Source organism: Megascapheus bottae, chromosome 21 (assembly GCF_031878675.1).
Source record: "Megascapheus bottae isolate mThoBot1 chromosome 21, mThoBot2.hap1, whole genome shotgun sequence".
In the NCBI taxonomy this organism is placed as follows: Eukaryota; Metazoa; Chordata; class Mammalia; order Rodentia; family Geomyidae; genus Megascapheus; species Megascapheus bottae.
In genome coordinates, this window is record NC_143529.1 from 12,406,237 (window position 1) to 12,423,454 (window position 17,218).

Sequence of the window (17,218 nt, forward strand, 5' to 3'; positions counted from 1 at the left end):
CAATCCTGGGGCTTGAATTCATGGCCTAGGTGCTGTCCCTTAGCTTTTTGGATTGTTAATTGAAGAGAACAGTGTCACTGGCTTTCCTGGCCAGGCTGGCTTGAAACTGCGGTCCTCAGATTTCAGCCTCCAGCCAGCCTTGACAGAAAAAGTACCATGATACTATTTCCAATTAAATAGTAAAAAACTGGAAATAGAGCTGTGGTTCAAGAAGTATAGAGACAAACTTGAGCAGAAAAAGCCAAGCCCTGAGTTTTAACCCCAATACCAGTATACATGTGCATGCAGTCACACACGCACACACACACACTAAAAACTTTTTGACATTTCTGTTTATTCATCATTGAACTTACTGACAGTCTACCCAGTTCTTTTAAAACTTTACCTTATTAGCATGTGGCATACTTTCCAAAAGTTTTATTTATTTAATGTTTGTTGCAACTTTACAAAAATTGAACAGGTTTTGCAAAAGGCTATGTAAAAGTTATTATTTGTACACTAGTAATAGTTTTTCTTGAAAACAAAGACCATAAGGTCTTATTGAACTCTATACCTCAAATCCTTTAAAAACTCATAGATTTTGGAGGAAAATAAAAATATTAGGTTATTTATGTGCAAATAAGAATATGCAGTTATACACCTAGAACTATAGTTCTTTCCTAGTCATTTTATTTATTGATTTATTTTTTACTGCTGGAGGGTGGGAGATCAAACTGAGGCCCTAACCTATGTCCACTGGGTTACATCTCTAGCCTATTTTAAGCTTTTTTTTTTTTTTTTCTCTAAATACCATCAACATTCATCTTCTTTTTTTTGTTTTATTTTATTTATTGGAGTTAGGAGAGTATGGGCAAGAAATAGTTAAAAAGAAAAAAAGAGCTTCCTACTTTAAAGAGTTTTCCAAGAGCCAGGAGCATGGCCTAGTGGTAAGAATGCTTGACTAGCATGCACAAAGCCCTGGGTTCAGATTCCTCAGAACCACATACACAGAAAAAGCTGGAAGTGGTGCTGCGGTAGTGAGCTAATCCTGAGAAAGCTCAAGGACAGAACCCAAGCCCTGAGTTCAAGCCTCAGGACTAGCGGAAAACATTTTTCCCAGAGGGAGGATTCATTTTTATAACACATCAACATGGATGGGTACTTTTCTCTGGTTTTCATAACAATTTGAATGAAAGGTCATAGGCATAATATATGTCTTACTGAAATCTAGTGCATTCACTGGCCAAATCAGTGTTCTTTGTGTCTTATTAATATATGGAAGGAACTGGCACTTTAACTTCAAGAACAAATGAAAAGGAATCAGAAATTCAACTTCTCTTTCATTGGTGTCTGGGTTAATTAGTAAAGAACAGTAATGACTTTCAATATGTAACTATCCAGTGAAACTATAATTAAAATGGTTGATTCTAAGAACTATGATACCAGAGAGTTAGGGAAGAATTATGTCTAAACATCAAGTTCAGAACAAAACATCACCTCGCAATATCCATAAATAGACGTAAAAGATACAGATACAGATTATATAAATGTTAAATAAAAAGTGCACTCAGAAGTCAGAAGTATTTTTCATTCAATTGGTCACTTACTCTAGTTCAATAAAACGCTCATCAGAAAAATAACCACTTAATAACTGTCTTTAGACAGATTAAGTCTAATTACATTGCTGCAGTTCAGAACTTCTTCAGAACAACAAAGCAATAACTTCGGATAAACTTTTCTGGTTTAAACTTAGCCATTTGTCCTGAAACACGTTACTTTTTAAAGTTGAACATCTATATGATGCCTTGAAAAGCCAAAGCAGAAAATAAAATCACAGACAACCAGAAATTTCATTGACACATCTAGACAGACGTTTGTTTGTAGTTTTTGGTATCCAAGACCTTTTTGCCACACATTGCACAGATGCCCTTTTTGTAGGCACAGCCCTGGCAATAATGAGAACCTGGCTGGTGTACAGAACTTTTACAGATTCTGCACGTGGAGAATTTGTTCTTTCCATATGGATCAAATCTTGCTTTCTTTGAAGTCAAAGCTTTATTTTCATTCAGCTTTCTTCCACCACTTTCTGTGACATTTCTTGCACCATCCTTCCATGTATCAGGAGTGATAACAGTACCAAGTTTCTTTTCACATTTTTCGCACACCATCTTTTCTTCCACGGTTTATCCCTCAGTAACAGAAGCAGAGGCAGCAGCTTGAAAACATCAACACTAAAACCCAACGTTCATCTTCTTTTAAAGTCTTTTTTATTCTTTTATACATTTTAATAGGCTTCATCATGACATTTTTCACACACATACACATGTGTGTATATACATATGTATATAGACATACATACATACACATATATTTTGATTATATTCAGTCCCTCAAGGATTGCTTCTTAAAACTGCAAGAATGTAGTTGCTTTGAGGGAGAGTTAAGGGAAAAAAAGAGTTGGGGAAATTTTGGATTAAGAGGATGTGAAGAATAAACATGATCTGAAAGAGTTATAATTCTACCCTCAGGGTCATCACACACATACACATGCACACACAAAAGATTAATAGTGAACAAAGACACCAAACTCGCTTAAGAAAAAATAGCACATTGATCTAGTACTGTTTAATAAGTATGTTGTTTCATAGCATGTGATAGTTTTTATTACCAGAGAGGTAGTAAAACATTATTTTTGGTTGTGCACAGGATGCTTGGGTGTTTGCTGGAAAGAGTAGCTAGCATTTTAATCTGTTTGTATAGAAATATCCAGTAAGGGCTAACTGATACCACTACTGAATTCCAGTTTTTTCTATCCTGCCAAGAACAGGTTTTGAGTCATCTGGATCTCGGTAATTCATAAGCCAATTCCCATAATAAACCCCATCGTACATATCAATGTGTAATATTCTGTTGGTTCTTTTTCTTTGGACAACCCTAATACAGAAACCAAGTGCAGTATTTTCTGTGAACTTAAGATTGGATTAATACTTACAAAATCAGTACATGTAACTTATCATTGTAACAGAAGAATTGACAAAGTTATATAATGGTTCAGGCAAATCAAATGACAAATTACTTAGTGAAGGTAATAGTTTATAGTAGAAGGGAACTTTTCCAATAGAATTATTTATAGAGCTACACAGAGTAGCACGTGTCTATAGTCCAGCTACTGGTAATAGCTAAGGCAAAAGGATCACAGCCCAGGAGTTCAAGGCGAGCCCAGCAATATAGTGGGACCCCATTAGGAAAAAAAAATACCCAAAACTTAACAGCTAGTAATAAGAGTTTAAAAGTAGACGACTACATTATTTCTGCCTAAGATCAGAAGAAGGCAAGAATACCTTTTTTTTTTTACCACTTTTATCCTATCTAGTGCAATAATACAATAGAAAGTGAATAGAAAAGCAGCATACTTGTTGAAAAAAACTATTGCTAAATAGACTTAATTTATTTTTATTTTTATTTTTTTTGCCATTCCTGGGCTTTTAGCTCAGGGCCTGAGCATTTTCCTTGGGCTTTCTCAAGGCTAGAGCTCTACCGCTTGAACCACAGCAGCACTTCAGGCTTTTTCTATATATATGGTAGTGAGGAATCAAACCCAGGTCATCATGCATGCTAGGCAAGCACTCTACCACTAGACCAAACTCCCGGCCCCTACTTAATTTTTATGTAGTATATCCTAAGAAATACACCCAAACAAAATCCTAATAAATTAATCTGGTTGTCATAGCTTACAAAGGTCATCGTATAAACATAAATTGCATTTCTATATATTAGCAGTTAAATGTAATGTACAATCGTATTAAAAGAAGAATTTCCTCCAATCGAGAGTGGAAATACTGAAGAACTAATGAACACAGTGGTTGCAATAGAAGCTTATTGGTAGTTTTCAATATTCAGGTAGTCTTTTAAGTGCATATGTATGTTAAATCTAGATATAGAGTCAAATGTAGCACAGATACCTTGAGAATGCATTCTCATGCATACTCCTAGAATCCTTGTGACATAAACTAGCAAGGCTGTGTTCTTCCTTTCATGTACAGGCCATTGTTCTGAAGGTCCAGGTATTATATGTACAGAACTATAAAGTGATAATAGAATGTTATCACTGGCATGTTTTCCACTTTCCATTTTCCATGTGTGATTTCCCTGTGATGCAAGAGAAGTGAGAAAAGTGCATTCTCTGAGAGAAGAGGATCAAGGGGTCTTGAGTTTCCGGTTTCCCTTTCTCTGACAATATTATTCATTTCTTGTCTCTGTGACAAAATGCGTAAAAGAACAGCTTGAGGAGGGATTTATTTTGGCTCACAGTTTCAAGAGATGCCAGCACATAGTCACTTAACTCCACTGCTTGAGGCAGAACCTCACATTGAGGAGCAGGGACTGGAACAAAGTGACTCCTCACTTGGCTAGGAAGCAGAGAGACAGCCAAGGAAAAAGGATGCGATGGTACTCGTCAAAGGCCCACCCCAGTGACATACTTCCTTCAATCAGCCCATGCCTTCCAGTTTCCAGAATCTCCTAAATAGTCCATTAAACTCTGAGTCCATGACTGTTTAGACTCCAGGTCTCCTGGAGGATTGGTACCTAAAATTATTGCTGCATAACTACTTACAAACTTTCAGAAACTTTGTTAGTCAAGTGTGTTGGTGTATAGCTGTCATTCTAGCTACTTGGGAAGCAGGAGTATGAAGATCTTAGTTGGAGGTTGGCAGCAGAGGAGGAAAAAATGGGAGACTCAACTGAGAAAAAGAAGAAAAAACATGGGCCAGGAGTTTGGCCTAGTGGTAGAGTGCTTGCCTAGCATGCATGAAGACCGGGGTTCGACTCCTCGGTACCACATACATAGAAAAAAAGCCGGAAATGGTGCTGAGGCTCTAGTGGTAGAGCTCTAGCCTTGAGAAAGTCCAAGGACAGTGCTCAGGCCCTGAGCTCAAGCCCAAGACTGGCAAAAAAAAAAAAAAAAAAAAGAAAGAAAGAAAAAACTTAAAAAGATGAAGGACTGGAGGTATGTACAATGCTTGTCTAGTCTAGGTTCCTAAATTAAGTTCCCAGTACCACTTCTTCACCCCCAAAATCTTGGTGGAACAACATTTTAGTGGGAAATATGCTTAAAATTCTGTGACACTTAAAATGAACTTCTTAAACACACAGGACAGTTTGAAATACTTATATGCAGTGTTAAAAGTAAACTGTAAACTTTTTGCTGGGCATGGTTGCACATGCCTCTGATACCAGTTACTCAGAAACATGGCAGAAGAATATTGAGTTCAGCTCTAGGACTAGGCAACATAGCCAGGCTTTAAAAGGGTAAAACTAAACAAAAACCCACAAGCAAACAAATGTATCTTCTCTGAATGTAATATTGGATACCAGTGTTTCATTACATTTGTCATTTACATTTTCAAGCAGGTACATTTTGTGCTTATATTTAATTATATAATACTCAATTAACATAAAAGCTCTAAAAATGTAACCTGGAATTTTATGCCTTGCCAAATTGCTGCCTGTGATATTTAATATTAAAGCTATAAAAAAACCACAAATACTTTTAGAATGCTTTCAAGAAGTAGAGCACCTTACTCCACATTATGGGCCTTGCTCTACATTATAGCTGTCAAGAGGTTGGTGAAATCAAAGGGTTGCGATGTATTTTCATGCACAGAACGACTGTAAAAAGGTACAGTAGCTAGCACAACATTTTGCCAGGAGCAGCGTTAAGTGCTTTTCATAAAATATCTAATTATTTTTATTGCTTCCCACCAACAAAAAGAAAAAGAAAAAGAAGGGAAGCAGAAAGAAAAAAAGAAAGGAAAAAAGTTGGAAGTTTAGGAAATCAAACTACTGTTTCCTACTAGAAAACAGCCGCCTCTGCCTATCAGAAAGCATCAAAGAACCGCAATTCATGGCATGCTTCTGGTTAGGTTAGTTTATGTTGGTGGTGTCCCTCAGATGGCTTTACTGTATCTTCCCTCCCACCCCCTGTCCCCGGCCCCATACAGCGCCTGACTCAGTATTTCTAGAGTGTCCAGCTAGAGTCTAGTGTCTAGCAAGTGACCCTCGAAGACGACTCAGGCATCATACTTTGCAAACTATTGACTTCATCTTAAATCCACTGAGAAAACCGCTGGCTCAGACAACAATGCAGGCTCCCACGGTCTCCTACACATGTGGGCTTTACTCAGTAACTGAACAGTTCGGAAACCGCGCCCACTGCCACCCTGGAGGCGTGGCCTCCGCAGTCTGCAAGCCCCGCCACACCCCCATCGCTATTGCCACGCCCCCGATGTAGGCCTTGCCACGCCCTCCAGCGCCGCCAATCGCTCTCAGGACTTTAGGGCCTTCCTTTGCGCGGCACGAATTCCTGTGGGCGGGCCAGGTTCGGGTGCAGCTGTCGGAGCACAGGAAGCGCCATGATAGACTTCGCTATCTTCGCCGTGACTTTCTTGTTGGCGCTGGTGGTAGCTGTGCTCTACCTCTATCCGGTAACAGCCCGCTCTGGCCCGTGGGCAATGCCGGGGCCGACAGTAGTCCGCTCCCACGTCGACTTGCCCTTCGTAGGCCGCTTGGGGGGAGGGCCTGAGGGGCGTGGGCCTGAGTGGTTTGGGGCCGGGGGGGGGGGGGAGGCGTGGGCCCGCTAGGGGGCGGGCCTGTGAGGAAGGCGAGTTGGCATGGGGCGGTTCCAAGGGGGAGGGCAGAACGCCTGGGGATAGACCAGAGGGGAGGGCGGGCCTGTCGGGAGGGTGGGCCAGTGGAGAGGGCGGGCCTTCAGTGAGCCACCACTAGAGATCAGGAGCGACGTCCGGTCACTACGTCTTCCTGAGCTTGCCAGCCCAGCGCCCGAAGGGAAAAGCTTTCCCCCTTTCCGCTGCCTTCTCCTAGGGCCTCGGTCAGTCTACGCACCCCTCTGCCAGTCGCTTCAGCATTTCAGCGATCCCCAGAGCTGGAGGCCCGCCCTCAGGGCTGCAGAGGCCGGCGCTTGAGGGCCGGGAACACCGTTAAACCTCCAAGCGCCCCAGCCTACTTTCTCCACTGTCCTGCTTTTGTCAGCTTTGGTCAACCTGAAAACCAGAGCGTTAGTGTAAAACAAGGTCCACAGAACAAAGTGGTTTTAAGGTCAAAGCTGAAAAGTTGCTAAACAGCCCAATGATGCCACTGGTGATGACAGCACCACTTTCAGCTTTAAGAACTTGTAAACGGATTTGACAGGAATATTAAGACTATGAGACATGGAAATTTGGGAAGTTTTATTACCTGAGAAACTAAACATTTGTAGTGATTGTTTTGAGACAGGGTTTCTTTAGGCCCCTCAGACTGACTCTAACTTGTGATCTTCCTGCTTCAGCTGTGACAGGCCCATATCTTAAATATCTACCTTCAAAATAGTATCCTTTGATCAGCTAGTAGAGGCAACACCTTTGCTTTCAACTAGTTGCATACTCCTGCTTCCTCAGAGTTGGGAACACTGCAGTCCACAAACCAGTCAGAAAAGTCCTGACTTGGAATTTCTAGTGTAGCCAGGGCTTTTGTGTACAAGTAAACACTACCTTATTTGTTGGTGTTAGTGCTGTGTGAAGGGGGTATAGCTCAGCTGAGTTTTCCTAACATCTACCAGGAATTGGGTTCTATCCCCAGTGTGGAAAAACAACAAAAAACAAAAAGTACCAGGAAAATTGTATTTCGAGGTAGACAGGATTTTGACAGTAGGAAAAGAAAGAGATAAAGATACATATGAACAAACTTGAGAGAGGTGGAGGTGCCATCCATTTAGATATCTGGGAAAGGGTGTTCTAGGCTGAGAACAGCAAATAACCAAGGAGATCTGAGGCTGGAATGGAGTGAGCAAAGGAGAGACTACTTTTATTTCCTCTAGATTTGGAATGTGAAAAGTCAGCTAGCTTTCAGTTAGAGCTTGTTTCCTTATTCTTGGCTCATTGTTGCTGTGTCCTGGGATGGTGAGAGAACACAGCTTCTTCCTGGCATCGATGGTACTAATCTTTTAGGTTCTGCCCTACTGGCCTAATTTCCACATCAAGCTGCAGCTGATAATTTTGTCACACTGAAGACTGAAATTGCGTCTCATGCATTTTTATGCTCAGACTCCCCTGAACTATACATCTTTTAAATCTCAGCCTCTCAAGTAGTTAGGACAGATGAGGACTCTTGTCTAGCTAAATGCTTTTCAGAATTGACACAGAGGAAGAATAAGGTAATTTTCCATGTAAAGAACTCACAGATTTTTGTATTTGGATGCAAAAATAGTTCCTTAAATTCAAACCAGTTGGAAAGCTGTGGTGAAGCCTGGGCAATTTCTTGTTAAATCCTTTCTGACTTGTGAGATACATGCTATTTTATTACATTAAACTTTCTTCCCTTAAGGCTTCCAGACAAGCTGCAGGAATTCCAGGGATTACACCAACGGAAGAAAAGTGAGTTTTGTTTTTGCCTGGGGCTTGAACTCAGGACTGGGCACTGTCATTGGGCTTTCTCAAGGCCTAGCACTACCACTTGAGCCACAGCACCACTTCTGTTTTTTTCTGTGTATGTGGTACTAAGGAATTGAACCCAGGGCTTCATGCATGGTAGGCAAGCACTCTGATAGTAGGCCATGCTTCCAGACTGCGAGTATTTTTTTTTTTTTGTAGGTTATGGGACTTGAACTGGGCCTGGGCACTGTCCCTGAGCTCTTCAGCTCAAGGCTACCACCCTACCCTTGAGCCAAGCCCCACTTCCCATTTTCTAAAGGTTAATAGGAGGTAAGAGTCTCAGGTCCTTTTGTGCCCTGACTGGCTTTGAACCTTGATCCTCAGATCTCAGCCTCCTGAGTAGTGCGAGTATTTTATTAAATCAGAAGTAAAACATGTATATAATTTTATTGCTCCTCTTGTTTTGCAGTTCTGTGAGTGGAACTCAAAGCAAGTGCTCTTCCTCTGTACTCTATCCTTAGTCCTAAACCATATTTTTAGATTACTCATCGTTTGTTTATTTTAAATTTCCTCTGGGCATACAACCTGAACTTTTTTTTTTTTTTTTGCCAGTCCTGGGCTTGAGCTCAGGGCTTGAGCACTGTCCTTGGACTCTCAAGGCTAGAGCTCTACCACTTGAACCTCAGCACCACTTCCGGCTTTTTTCTATGTATGTGGTACCGCGGAATCGAACCCGGGTCTTTGTGCATGCTAGGCAAGCACTTTAACCACTAGGCCAAACTCCAGGCCCATGAACTTTTTAAGATCTGAAAGAAGGTTGTTTGAACTCAAACCCACTAAATGCTTTTCCCTTGCCAGAGAAGGCTGAAAATAGGACAGAATTAAGATGGGGAGGGGGGGGGAAATGAAAAGAAAAACGTGCCACTGATTTGCATCAGCCTATGTTGGTGGCAGTGGATCTCTGTGCCTAGGACAGTGGCTGTGGCTGTCTCAGAGTAATATGCTACTCAAGTTGACTAGCTCTCTAAAGTCTAAGTCAAATATTCCTTTTGTTGCTTTCTTATTTCATTTTGATGTGTTAATGCCTTCCCAGAAAAACCCATGTCTAAATAGTACTTAGAAACAGAGAGAAGGAAAATAGAATTGTGTTTGGGATTCTTCAGTAATTTGAATTTCACAAACTTTTACTTAATGAAAGATTGAACTATGGTCCTTGGTTTTTCCAGGCTAAACCATTTTTTTGATAAGTATTGCTTTTTTATTTTTAAATCAGAGATGGTAATCTTCCAGACATTGTGACCAGTGGAAGTCTGCATGAATTCCTGGTTAACTTGCATGAGAGATATGGACCAGTGGTTTCTTTCTGGTTTGGTCGGCGGCTTGTTGTTAGTTTGGGCACTGTTGATGTACTGAAACAGCATATCAATCCCAATAAGACATGTAAGTTAATTTTCCTTTATGATTAGCTGATCCTTATCTTCGAAGACTAAGTTTTTTAAGAACTATGCATTGTTCTTAAATAAGATTAATTAATTTATTAAATGCTTTGTCCAGACCTAGACATTGTACTGGTCTTTCTTTACTACCTTTTTGAATATGACACACCATTGTAAAATTACTTTAAAATTTTTATAGATATACGCAACAGAATCCTAGTATAAATTACAATAGGATTTGGGGGAGGAATCTGAATAAAATAGTTTCAGGGTACATCTTAAAGTATTAAAAATTAGTGGAAGATACTTTTTTTTTTTTTTTGCCCAGTCCTGGGGCTTGAACTCAGGGCCTGAGTACTGTCCTTGGGCTTTCTCAAGACTACAGGTCTACCACTTGAGGCATACCACCACTTCCAGCTTTTTCTATATACATGGTACTGAAGAATTTAACCAAGGTCTTCGTACATGCTGGAATGTACTTTTATTTAAAAAAATTTTAATTGTATGATATCGTTGGGATAATGTATAGAGTTGCATTTGTCAGGTAATGGGTACATTACTTCTCCAACCCTGATACCCCTTCTCATGTTATTGCCCCCCTTTAGAATGTACTTTTTTAATAAAAATAATTTTGAGGATATTGTCATGTAGGTAGGGAAAGTCATGCTAGTATTAATGACAATGGAATTCTGAGTCAGGGTATTATATTCTTGCAATTTTCCTTCACTCTAGAACTGTTTATATTTAGAGAAGACTATGAAAGAAGTTGTGAGAAAAGTTGCTGTGTTCTTACCTCTTGCTTCTTGTGTCCCTTCCTCATCTTTCATTTTGGATGAGTGATTGTTTCGCTGAAGAAACATATAATCTGTGTTGCAGCGGATCCTTTTGAAACTGTGCTAAAGTCTTTGTTAAGTTATCCATCTGGTGGTGGGAGTGTGGCTGAAAACCACAGGAGGAAAAAGTTGTATGAGAATGCTGTGACTACGTGTCTGCAGAGTAACTTTGCTCTTCTGCTAAAGGTAAAGCCATCCAGTCGTTGGTCTGGTTTTATGCAGTGCTGACCACAGTATATTTTTAAACGATTGGTATGATCTTTTCCCCCCTCTTACCTATATCTCTAAATTGCTTTTTATTGTCCTGATACTTGAAAAGAAAACAAAACAAAACACAAAAGCCCCCAAAGTAAAACAACACAAAAGTCTATATTTATGTAAAGTGTGTAAATTGGAATTGTGGGAATAGAGGATTTGTTTTTCTTTTTGTTTTTGCTTAGCAGTACTGGAGTTTGAACTCAGGGATTTGGACTTACTGGGGGATTTGAACTTAATGAACAGGTAACTTACTGGAGCTATGCTCTTTGTTTTCCATTTTATTTATTTATTTCAGATCTGGTCTTAGGTTTTTTTTTTTTTTTGCCTAGGTGAGCCTTGGACCATATACCATGATTCTCTTACCTCTGCCTACTGCCTAGCTGGGATTATATTTTTATGCTACCTCACCAAGTTTTATTATCTGAGAGAGTCTGACTAATTGTTTTTTCGTCTAGGCTTGCTCAAATGAGATTCTTTTGCTTCCGCCTCTGCAGTAACTGGATTTATAGTCATATACCTTCTGGTCTGGCCACAAGTATTCTCTGGCAGTACTAGAACTCAGGAATTGTACTCTGTCTCTGAAGGCTTTTTTTTTTTTTTTTTTTTGCCAGTCCTGTGCTTAAACTCAGGGCCTGAGCACTGTCCTTGGGCTTTCTCAAGGCTAGAGCTCTACCACCTGAGCCACAGCACCACTTCCAGCTTTTTCTATGTATGTGGTACCAAGGAATTGAACCCAGGTTTTTAATGCATGTAGGCAAGCACTCTACCACTAGGCCAAACTCCCGGCCTCTCCCTGAGGTGGTTGTTGTTGTTGTTGTTGTTGTTTTCCTTAAGAGGGGAGCTTAGAGGGGAAAAACTGGGAGAGAATGAGGGACCAGGAGTGATGCTGTTCAAGAGGAAATGTCACTGTAACCTCTGTATACATCACCTTTACAATAAATTTTTTTGAAAGTGCTCTACCACTTTGAGCCACCTCCGCTTCTGATTTTTTGGTAACTAATTGCAGATGAGTCTCAAATGCAGATAAAGTTGGGCGCCGTGGCTCAGACCTGTAATCCTAGCTACTCAGGTGGTTGAGATCTGAGGATCACAGTTCAAAGCCAGCTCTGGCACTAAAGTCCATGAGACTCTTATCTCCAATTAACCACCAGAAAACTGGAAGTGGCCTCATGTCTCAAAGGGTAGGGTGGTAGCCTTGATCTGAAAAGCCCAGGGACAAACCCAGGCCTAGAGTTTTAAGTCCCAGGACAAAAACAAAAACAAAAAAGTACAGACAACTCAGTCTTCACTTAGACATTCTGGAGAAGAAAAAAGAAAAGAGAAAAAGGAAAAAATGGGGAGGAGGTAGGCAGTGTGGCTCAAGTTGTTAGAGTGCCTTTACTGCAATAAGTGGTCCTAAATTCAACTTCTCCTATGCAAAATAATACAAATTCAATATAACTTTTCCTTACCAGAGTTCTATTTAAAACTGACTTTCTCTTCAAGTTTTGAGGCTGACTTGCTGAGTTTACCCTATGAATTTATTAATACATTGATTTAACTCTGTATGGTTTTGTGACTAAACAAACTGAACTGGATGGATCTTTAACTCTGGTTGCTTATTGATTAGTATCTACCCTTTCCAGTTTTCAGTCTAATAGTTGTCCTTGTATTTCCTACTCCAACCTTGTATATAGGCTCTATACACATCCTGTTCTCTGAATCTCACAGACTGCTTGCTAGGAAAGCCAGTGTGTAAACTGGGTTCACATATGAGAAAACCTACTTCACATTTATATTGCCCACTCTACAGTGGAGGCTAGCAATTGATTTGGCACCAGTAGCTCATAGCTGTAATATTAGTTACTTAAACTGAGAGCTGAGGATTAAGATTAAAAGCCAACTTGAACAGACAAATCCAATAGACTTTTAATTCCAATTAATCACCAAAAAACCTGGAAGTGGAGGCGTGGCTTAATTGGTAGAATGCTAGCCTTGAGTGAAAAAGCTTATCAGAGCTGGGCCCTGGTGGCTTATGCCTGTAATATGAGCTATTCAGATCTGAGGATCAAAATTCAAAGCCAGTCTGGGCAGGAAAGTCTCTTAAGACTCTTGATCTCCAACTCTCTACCAAAAAAGCTGAACGTGGAGATAAGACTAAGCAAGTATGCAAGACCCTTGGTACAAGTCCCAGTGCTGGCACAATAGAAAAAAAGATAGATAGATAGATAGATAGAAAATTAGAAATCAGGTTCCCTGGCATATGTCTATAATAACTTAGAGGACTACAACTGGGAGGATTGTGAATTTAAGATCACCTAAGGTCACTTGTTGAAACCTCATCTCAGATAGACAAAGAGCTAGGAATTAAATGATCAATCAACAAAGACATTTGAGAAGTTCTGCTGTCCAAGAGAGCATCCTCTTCCTCCTCTACTGGTGGTCGGTTTCCTTCTTTCTTTCTTTCTTTCTTTCTTTCTTTCTTTCTTTCTTTCTTTCTTTCTTTCTTCCTTCCTTCCTTCCTTCCTTCCTTCCTTCCTTCCTTCTTCCTTCCTTTCTTCCATCCTTCCTTCCTTCCTTTCTTTCTTCCTTCCTTTCTTTCTTCCATCCTTCCTTCCTTTCTCGCTTCCTTTTTTTTTTTTTTTTTTTTGCCAGTCCTGGGGACTGAACTCAGGGCCTGAGCACTGTCCTTGGGCTTTTCCTCAAGGCTAGTGCTGTACCATTTGAGCCACAGCACCACTTCTATGTATGTGGTACCAAGGAATCCAACCCTAGTCTTTGTGCATGCGAGACAAGCACTCAACCACTGGTCCAAACTCCGTACTGGTGGTCTCTTTAAGATCATGCCCAGTAGCACTGTATTCTGTAAGTTGCATGCTTCCTATTGCCACAATAATCCTTTTGGCTTTCTTTATATATATGTGTTCAGATCCAAGTCCTGCATTTTGACTAAATCTTCTATTGACTTTTATCCTTTCAACTTCATCCTAAGAGCTGGCTCCCTCCTGTCCTCACCATCTATGCTTCAAGGCTCTGTGTAAACTCCACTTTAATTCTGTGAGTATAAGTTCTGTCTTCAAAGGCACTTTAATCTTGTATTTTCCTGTGACTTTTGGAATATATTCTGAATAAACAGATAATTCTAGATTTTAGAATTTATATATAGCTGTGCTTCATAATTCAGTAACAATATTAATAGCCAAAATTATGTAGTTAATTGACTTAGTACCTTGTATTAATTCATTTAATATTATTTTATAGGTAGATATTAAATAGGTGGATATTAAATAGTATCAATCAGTAGATATTTAAGTGGTAAAGCAGCTTACCTAAGGTTATGTAACTAATAAATAAGTTGTTCTCAAGCTTACATATTTATCAGTAAATTTCAATAGTTGGATTATTTTACTGACTGTTCACTGAGTGGTATTATAACAAAAATGTTCATATATGCCAGGCGTGGTGGCTCATGCTTGTAGTCCTAGCTACTCCTTGAGGTGAGATCTGAGGATCAAGGTTCAGAGCACAAAAGGACCTGAGATTCTTAACTCAGGAAGTGGGGCTTGGCTCAAGGGTAGGGTGGTAGCCTTGGGTTGTATTGCTTAAGGATAACACCCAGGCCCGGGGATAGGGTGGTAGCCTTGAGCTGAAGATCTTAGGGACAGTGCCCAGGCCCAAAGTTCAAGTTCCATGACCCACAAAAAAAAAAAGTTCACATGTTTGGAAGACTATTGATATCCATAATATAATGCAAATAGTGTTGCCCTTTCCTAACTGACCCAGTCTTTGTTTTTGTTACATTAACTAAAATTAACATAATATTTTAATGTGAGCATTCTGAAGATGTTTATAAATCATTGTATCCTTATTTGAGATGCATATAGTAAGTTTAGTAGCATATGTTTGGGAGAGCTGTAGGTATATAAATCACCTTTGGCTTACACAGTGTTAATTAAAACTGGCAATATAATATTCTATCATAGATATTCTTTTTTTTTTTTTGCCAGTCCTGGGCTTGAGCTCAGGGCCTGAGCACTGTCCTCGGACTTTCTCAAGGCTAGAGCTCTACCACTTGAGCCTCAGCACCACTTCCGGCTTTTTTCTATGTATGTGGTACCGAGGAATGGAACCCGGGTCTTCATGTATGCTAGGCAAGCACTTTAACCACTAGGCCAAACTCCCGGCCCTATAGATATTCTTGTAATGCAGCCACTAGAACCAATTGTCAAAACTGTGTCATTGATTTAAATGTCCATTAATCACACATACAAAGTTTGGAAATACATCTGTCTTTTTTGTATTGCCATCAGTGCTGAACTCAAAGTCTCATGCTCTCCCTTGGCCATACTTCCTCTCCAGCATTTTGTCAGTTATTTGGAGATGGGAGTCTCACAGATTTTTTTTTTTTTTGCCCAGGCTGGTTTTGAACCAGGATCTTTGGAGAGAAAGTTTTAAAAGATGTCCAGTAGGGAATGAAAATATTCTGTCTACCAGAAGTAAATTAATACGTAATACAGAACTATCAAATGCAGCTCATTAGAATTCCCATCTGATATAATCAAGGTTCACAAGCTAATAGAATCTTCTAGCAAATGCACTAGTATATTTTCCTAGAATAACAAAAAATGGCTAAGTGCCTTTGACTCACACATGTAATCATAAGATACTCAGGAGGCTGAGATCTAAGGATCTTGTTTTAAAGCCAGCCCAGGTAGGAAACTTGCAAGACTCTTATCTCCAATTAACTGCCAATAAAAAAAGCTGTAAATGGAATTGTGGCCCAAGTGGTAGAGCACTGGCCAGGAACAAAAAAAGCTTAGAGATATTGCCCAGGCCCTGAATTCAAGCCAAGAGGGGAAAAAAAAATAATACAGAAAAATGATGAATGACTCCCTTTATAATATTATTATAATATTAGCTTTATTTTTGTTGGTTGTGAGACTTGAACTCTGGGCCTGGGCATTGTCCCTGAGCTCTTCAGCTCCAGGCTACCTCTCTTCCCCTATAGCCACAGAGCCACTTCTGGTTTTCTGGTGCGGTTATTTGGAGATAAAAGTCTCACAGACTTTAGTATCTGGGCTGACTTTGAACTACGCTCCTCAGATCTCAGCCTCCTGAGTAGCTAGGATTACAGATGTGAGCCATTGTGCTCAGGATATTAACATTATTTTGAAGAGAATTACAAAACAAATGGATTAAGACATGAGCAAATTACAACTGGGTTTATGACAGTAATAAAATTTTACAAAATATCTGTGGTCAAGACTAAAGAAAAGAAAAGAAGACTTCAGCAGCATAGGTTGAAAGCATTTCATCTATTACTTGTATTGTTACCAGTGATACAATTCCTGGGAAACAGGTACAGGTTAAATTTCTGCAAGATAACACGTTGTCCAAAAAGCCATCACACGCACACACACACACACACACACGCACACACACACACATTTGTTTTTATATGTAACATCTTGGAAAGGAAAAAAGCTACTAGAAAAATGTTTGACTAGCAAGTACTCATTGGGAAAATTGTGGGAAGACCCACTGGATTTCATCTAAAATGTAGGTATATGAATTACAAAATGACAAAAAAACCCATAAACCCCAATAGAAAAATGCTTACAGAAAGTAGGGCTGGGAACATGGTCTACTGCTTACCTAGCACACACGAAGCCCTTGATTCTATTTCTTTGTATCACATACAAAGAAAAAGCTGGAAGTAGTGCTGTGGCTCAAGTGATAGGGTTTTAGCCTTGAGAAAGCCCAAGAACAGCGCTCAGGCCCCAGTTCAATCCCCAGGACTGGCAAAAATAAATTTTAAAAAAAGAGTGTGTGGGGGGGGTTGGGAGTTTGGTCTAGTGGTAGAGTGCTTGCCTAGCATTCATGAAGACCCAGGTTTGATTCCTTGGTACCACATACATAGAAAAAAGCCGAAAGTGGTGCTGAGGTTCAAGTGGTAGAGCTCTAGCCTTGAGAAAGCCCAAGGACAGTGCTCAGGCCTTGAGTTCAAGCCCAGGACTGGCAAAAAAAAAAAAAGTGAGTATTGTTGGTGGCACACGCCTGTAATCCTAGCTGTTTAGGAGGCTGAGATCCAAGGATTGAGGTTCGATGCCAGCCTGAACAGGAAAGTCCCTAAGACTCTTATCTCCAATTAACTACCAACCCCCACCCCTGTACTCCCCCACACCAGAAATGGAGTTGTGGCTCAAGTGGTAGAGTACTAGACTTGAGCTCAGGGACAGTTCCTAGGCCCCGAGTTCAAGCCCCACAAATGACCCCCCCCCAAAAAAAGAGCATAAAGCTACAGAAA

General features: G+C 40.1%; 1 protein-coding gene and 1 pseudogene across 1 annotated transcript in view; one reads left to right on the plus strand and one right to left on the minus strand.

Moving 5' to 3' along the window:
* Nucleotides 1–1,515: 1,515 nt before the first annotated feature.
* Nucleotides 1,516–2,212, minus strand: LOC150048659 (cysteine-rich PDZ-binding protein pseudogene; annotated as a pseudogene).
* A 4,124-nt stretch (nt 2,213–6,336) lies between these two features.
* Nucleotides 6,337–17,218, plus strand: part of Cyp20a1 (cytochrome P450 family 20 subfamily A member 1) — a 33,021-nt gene continuing 22,139 nt past the window's right edge. The window contains exons 1-4 of the mRNA XM_090354627.1: nt 6,337–6,464; nt 8,359–8,408; nt 9,679–9,845; nt 10,718–10,860. Coding sequence (XP_090210753.1) covers nt 6,393–6,464; nt 8,359–8,408; nt 9,679–9,845; nt 10,718–10,860 — 432 coding nt within the window. The 5' untranslated portion in view covers nt 6,337–6,392. The remainder of the gene's footprint in view (nt 6,465–8,358; nt 8,409–9,678; nt 9,846–10,717; nt 10,861–17,218) is intronic.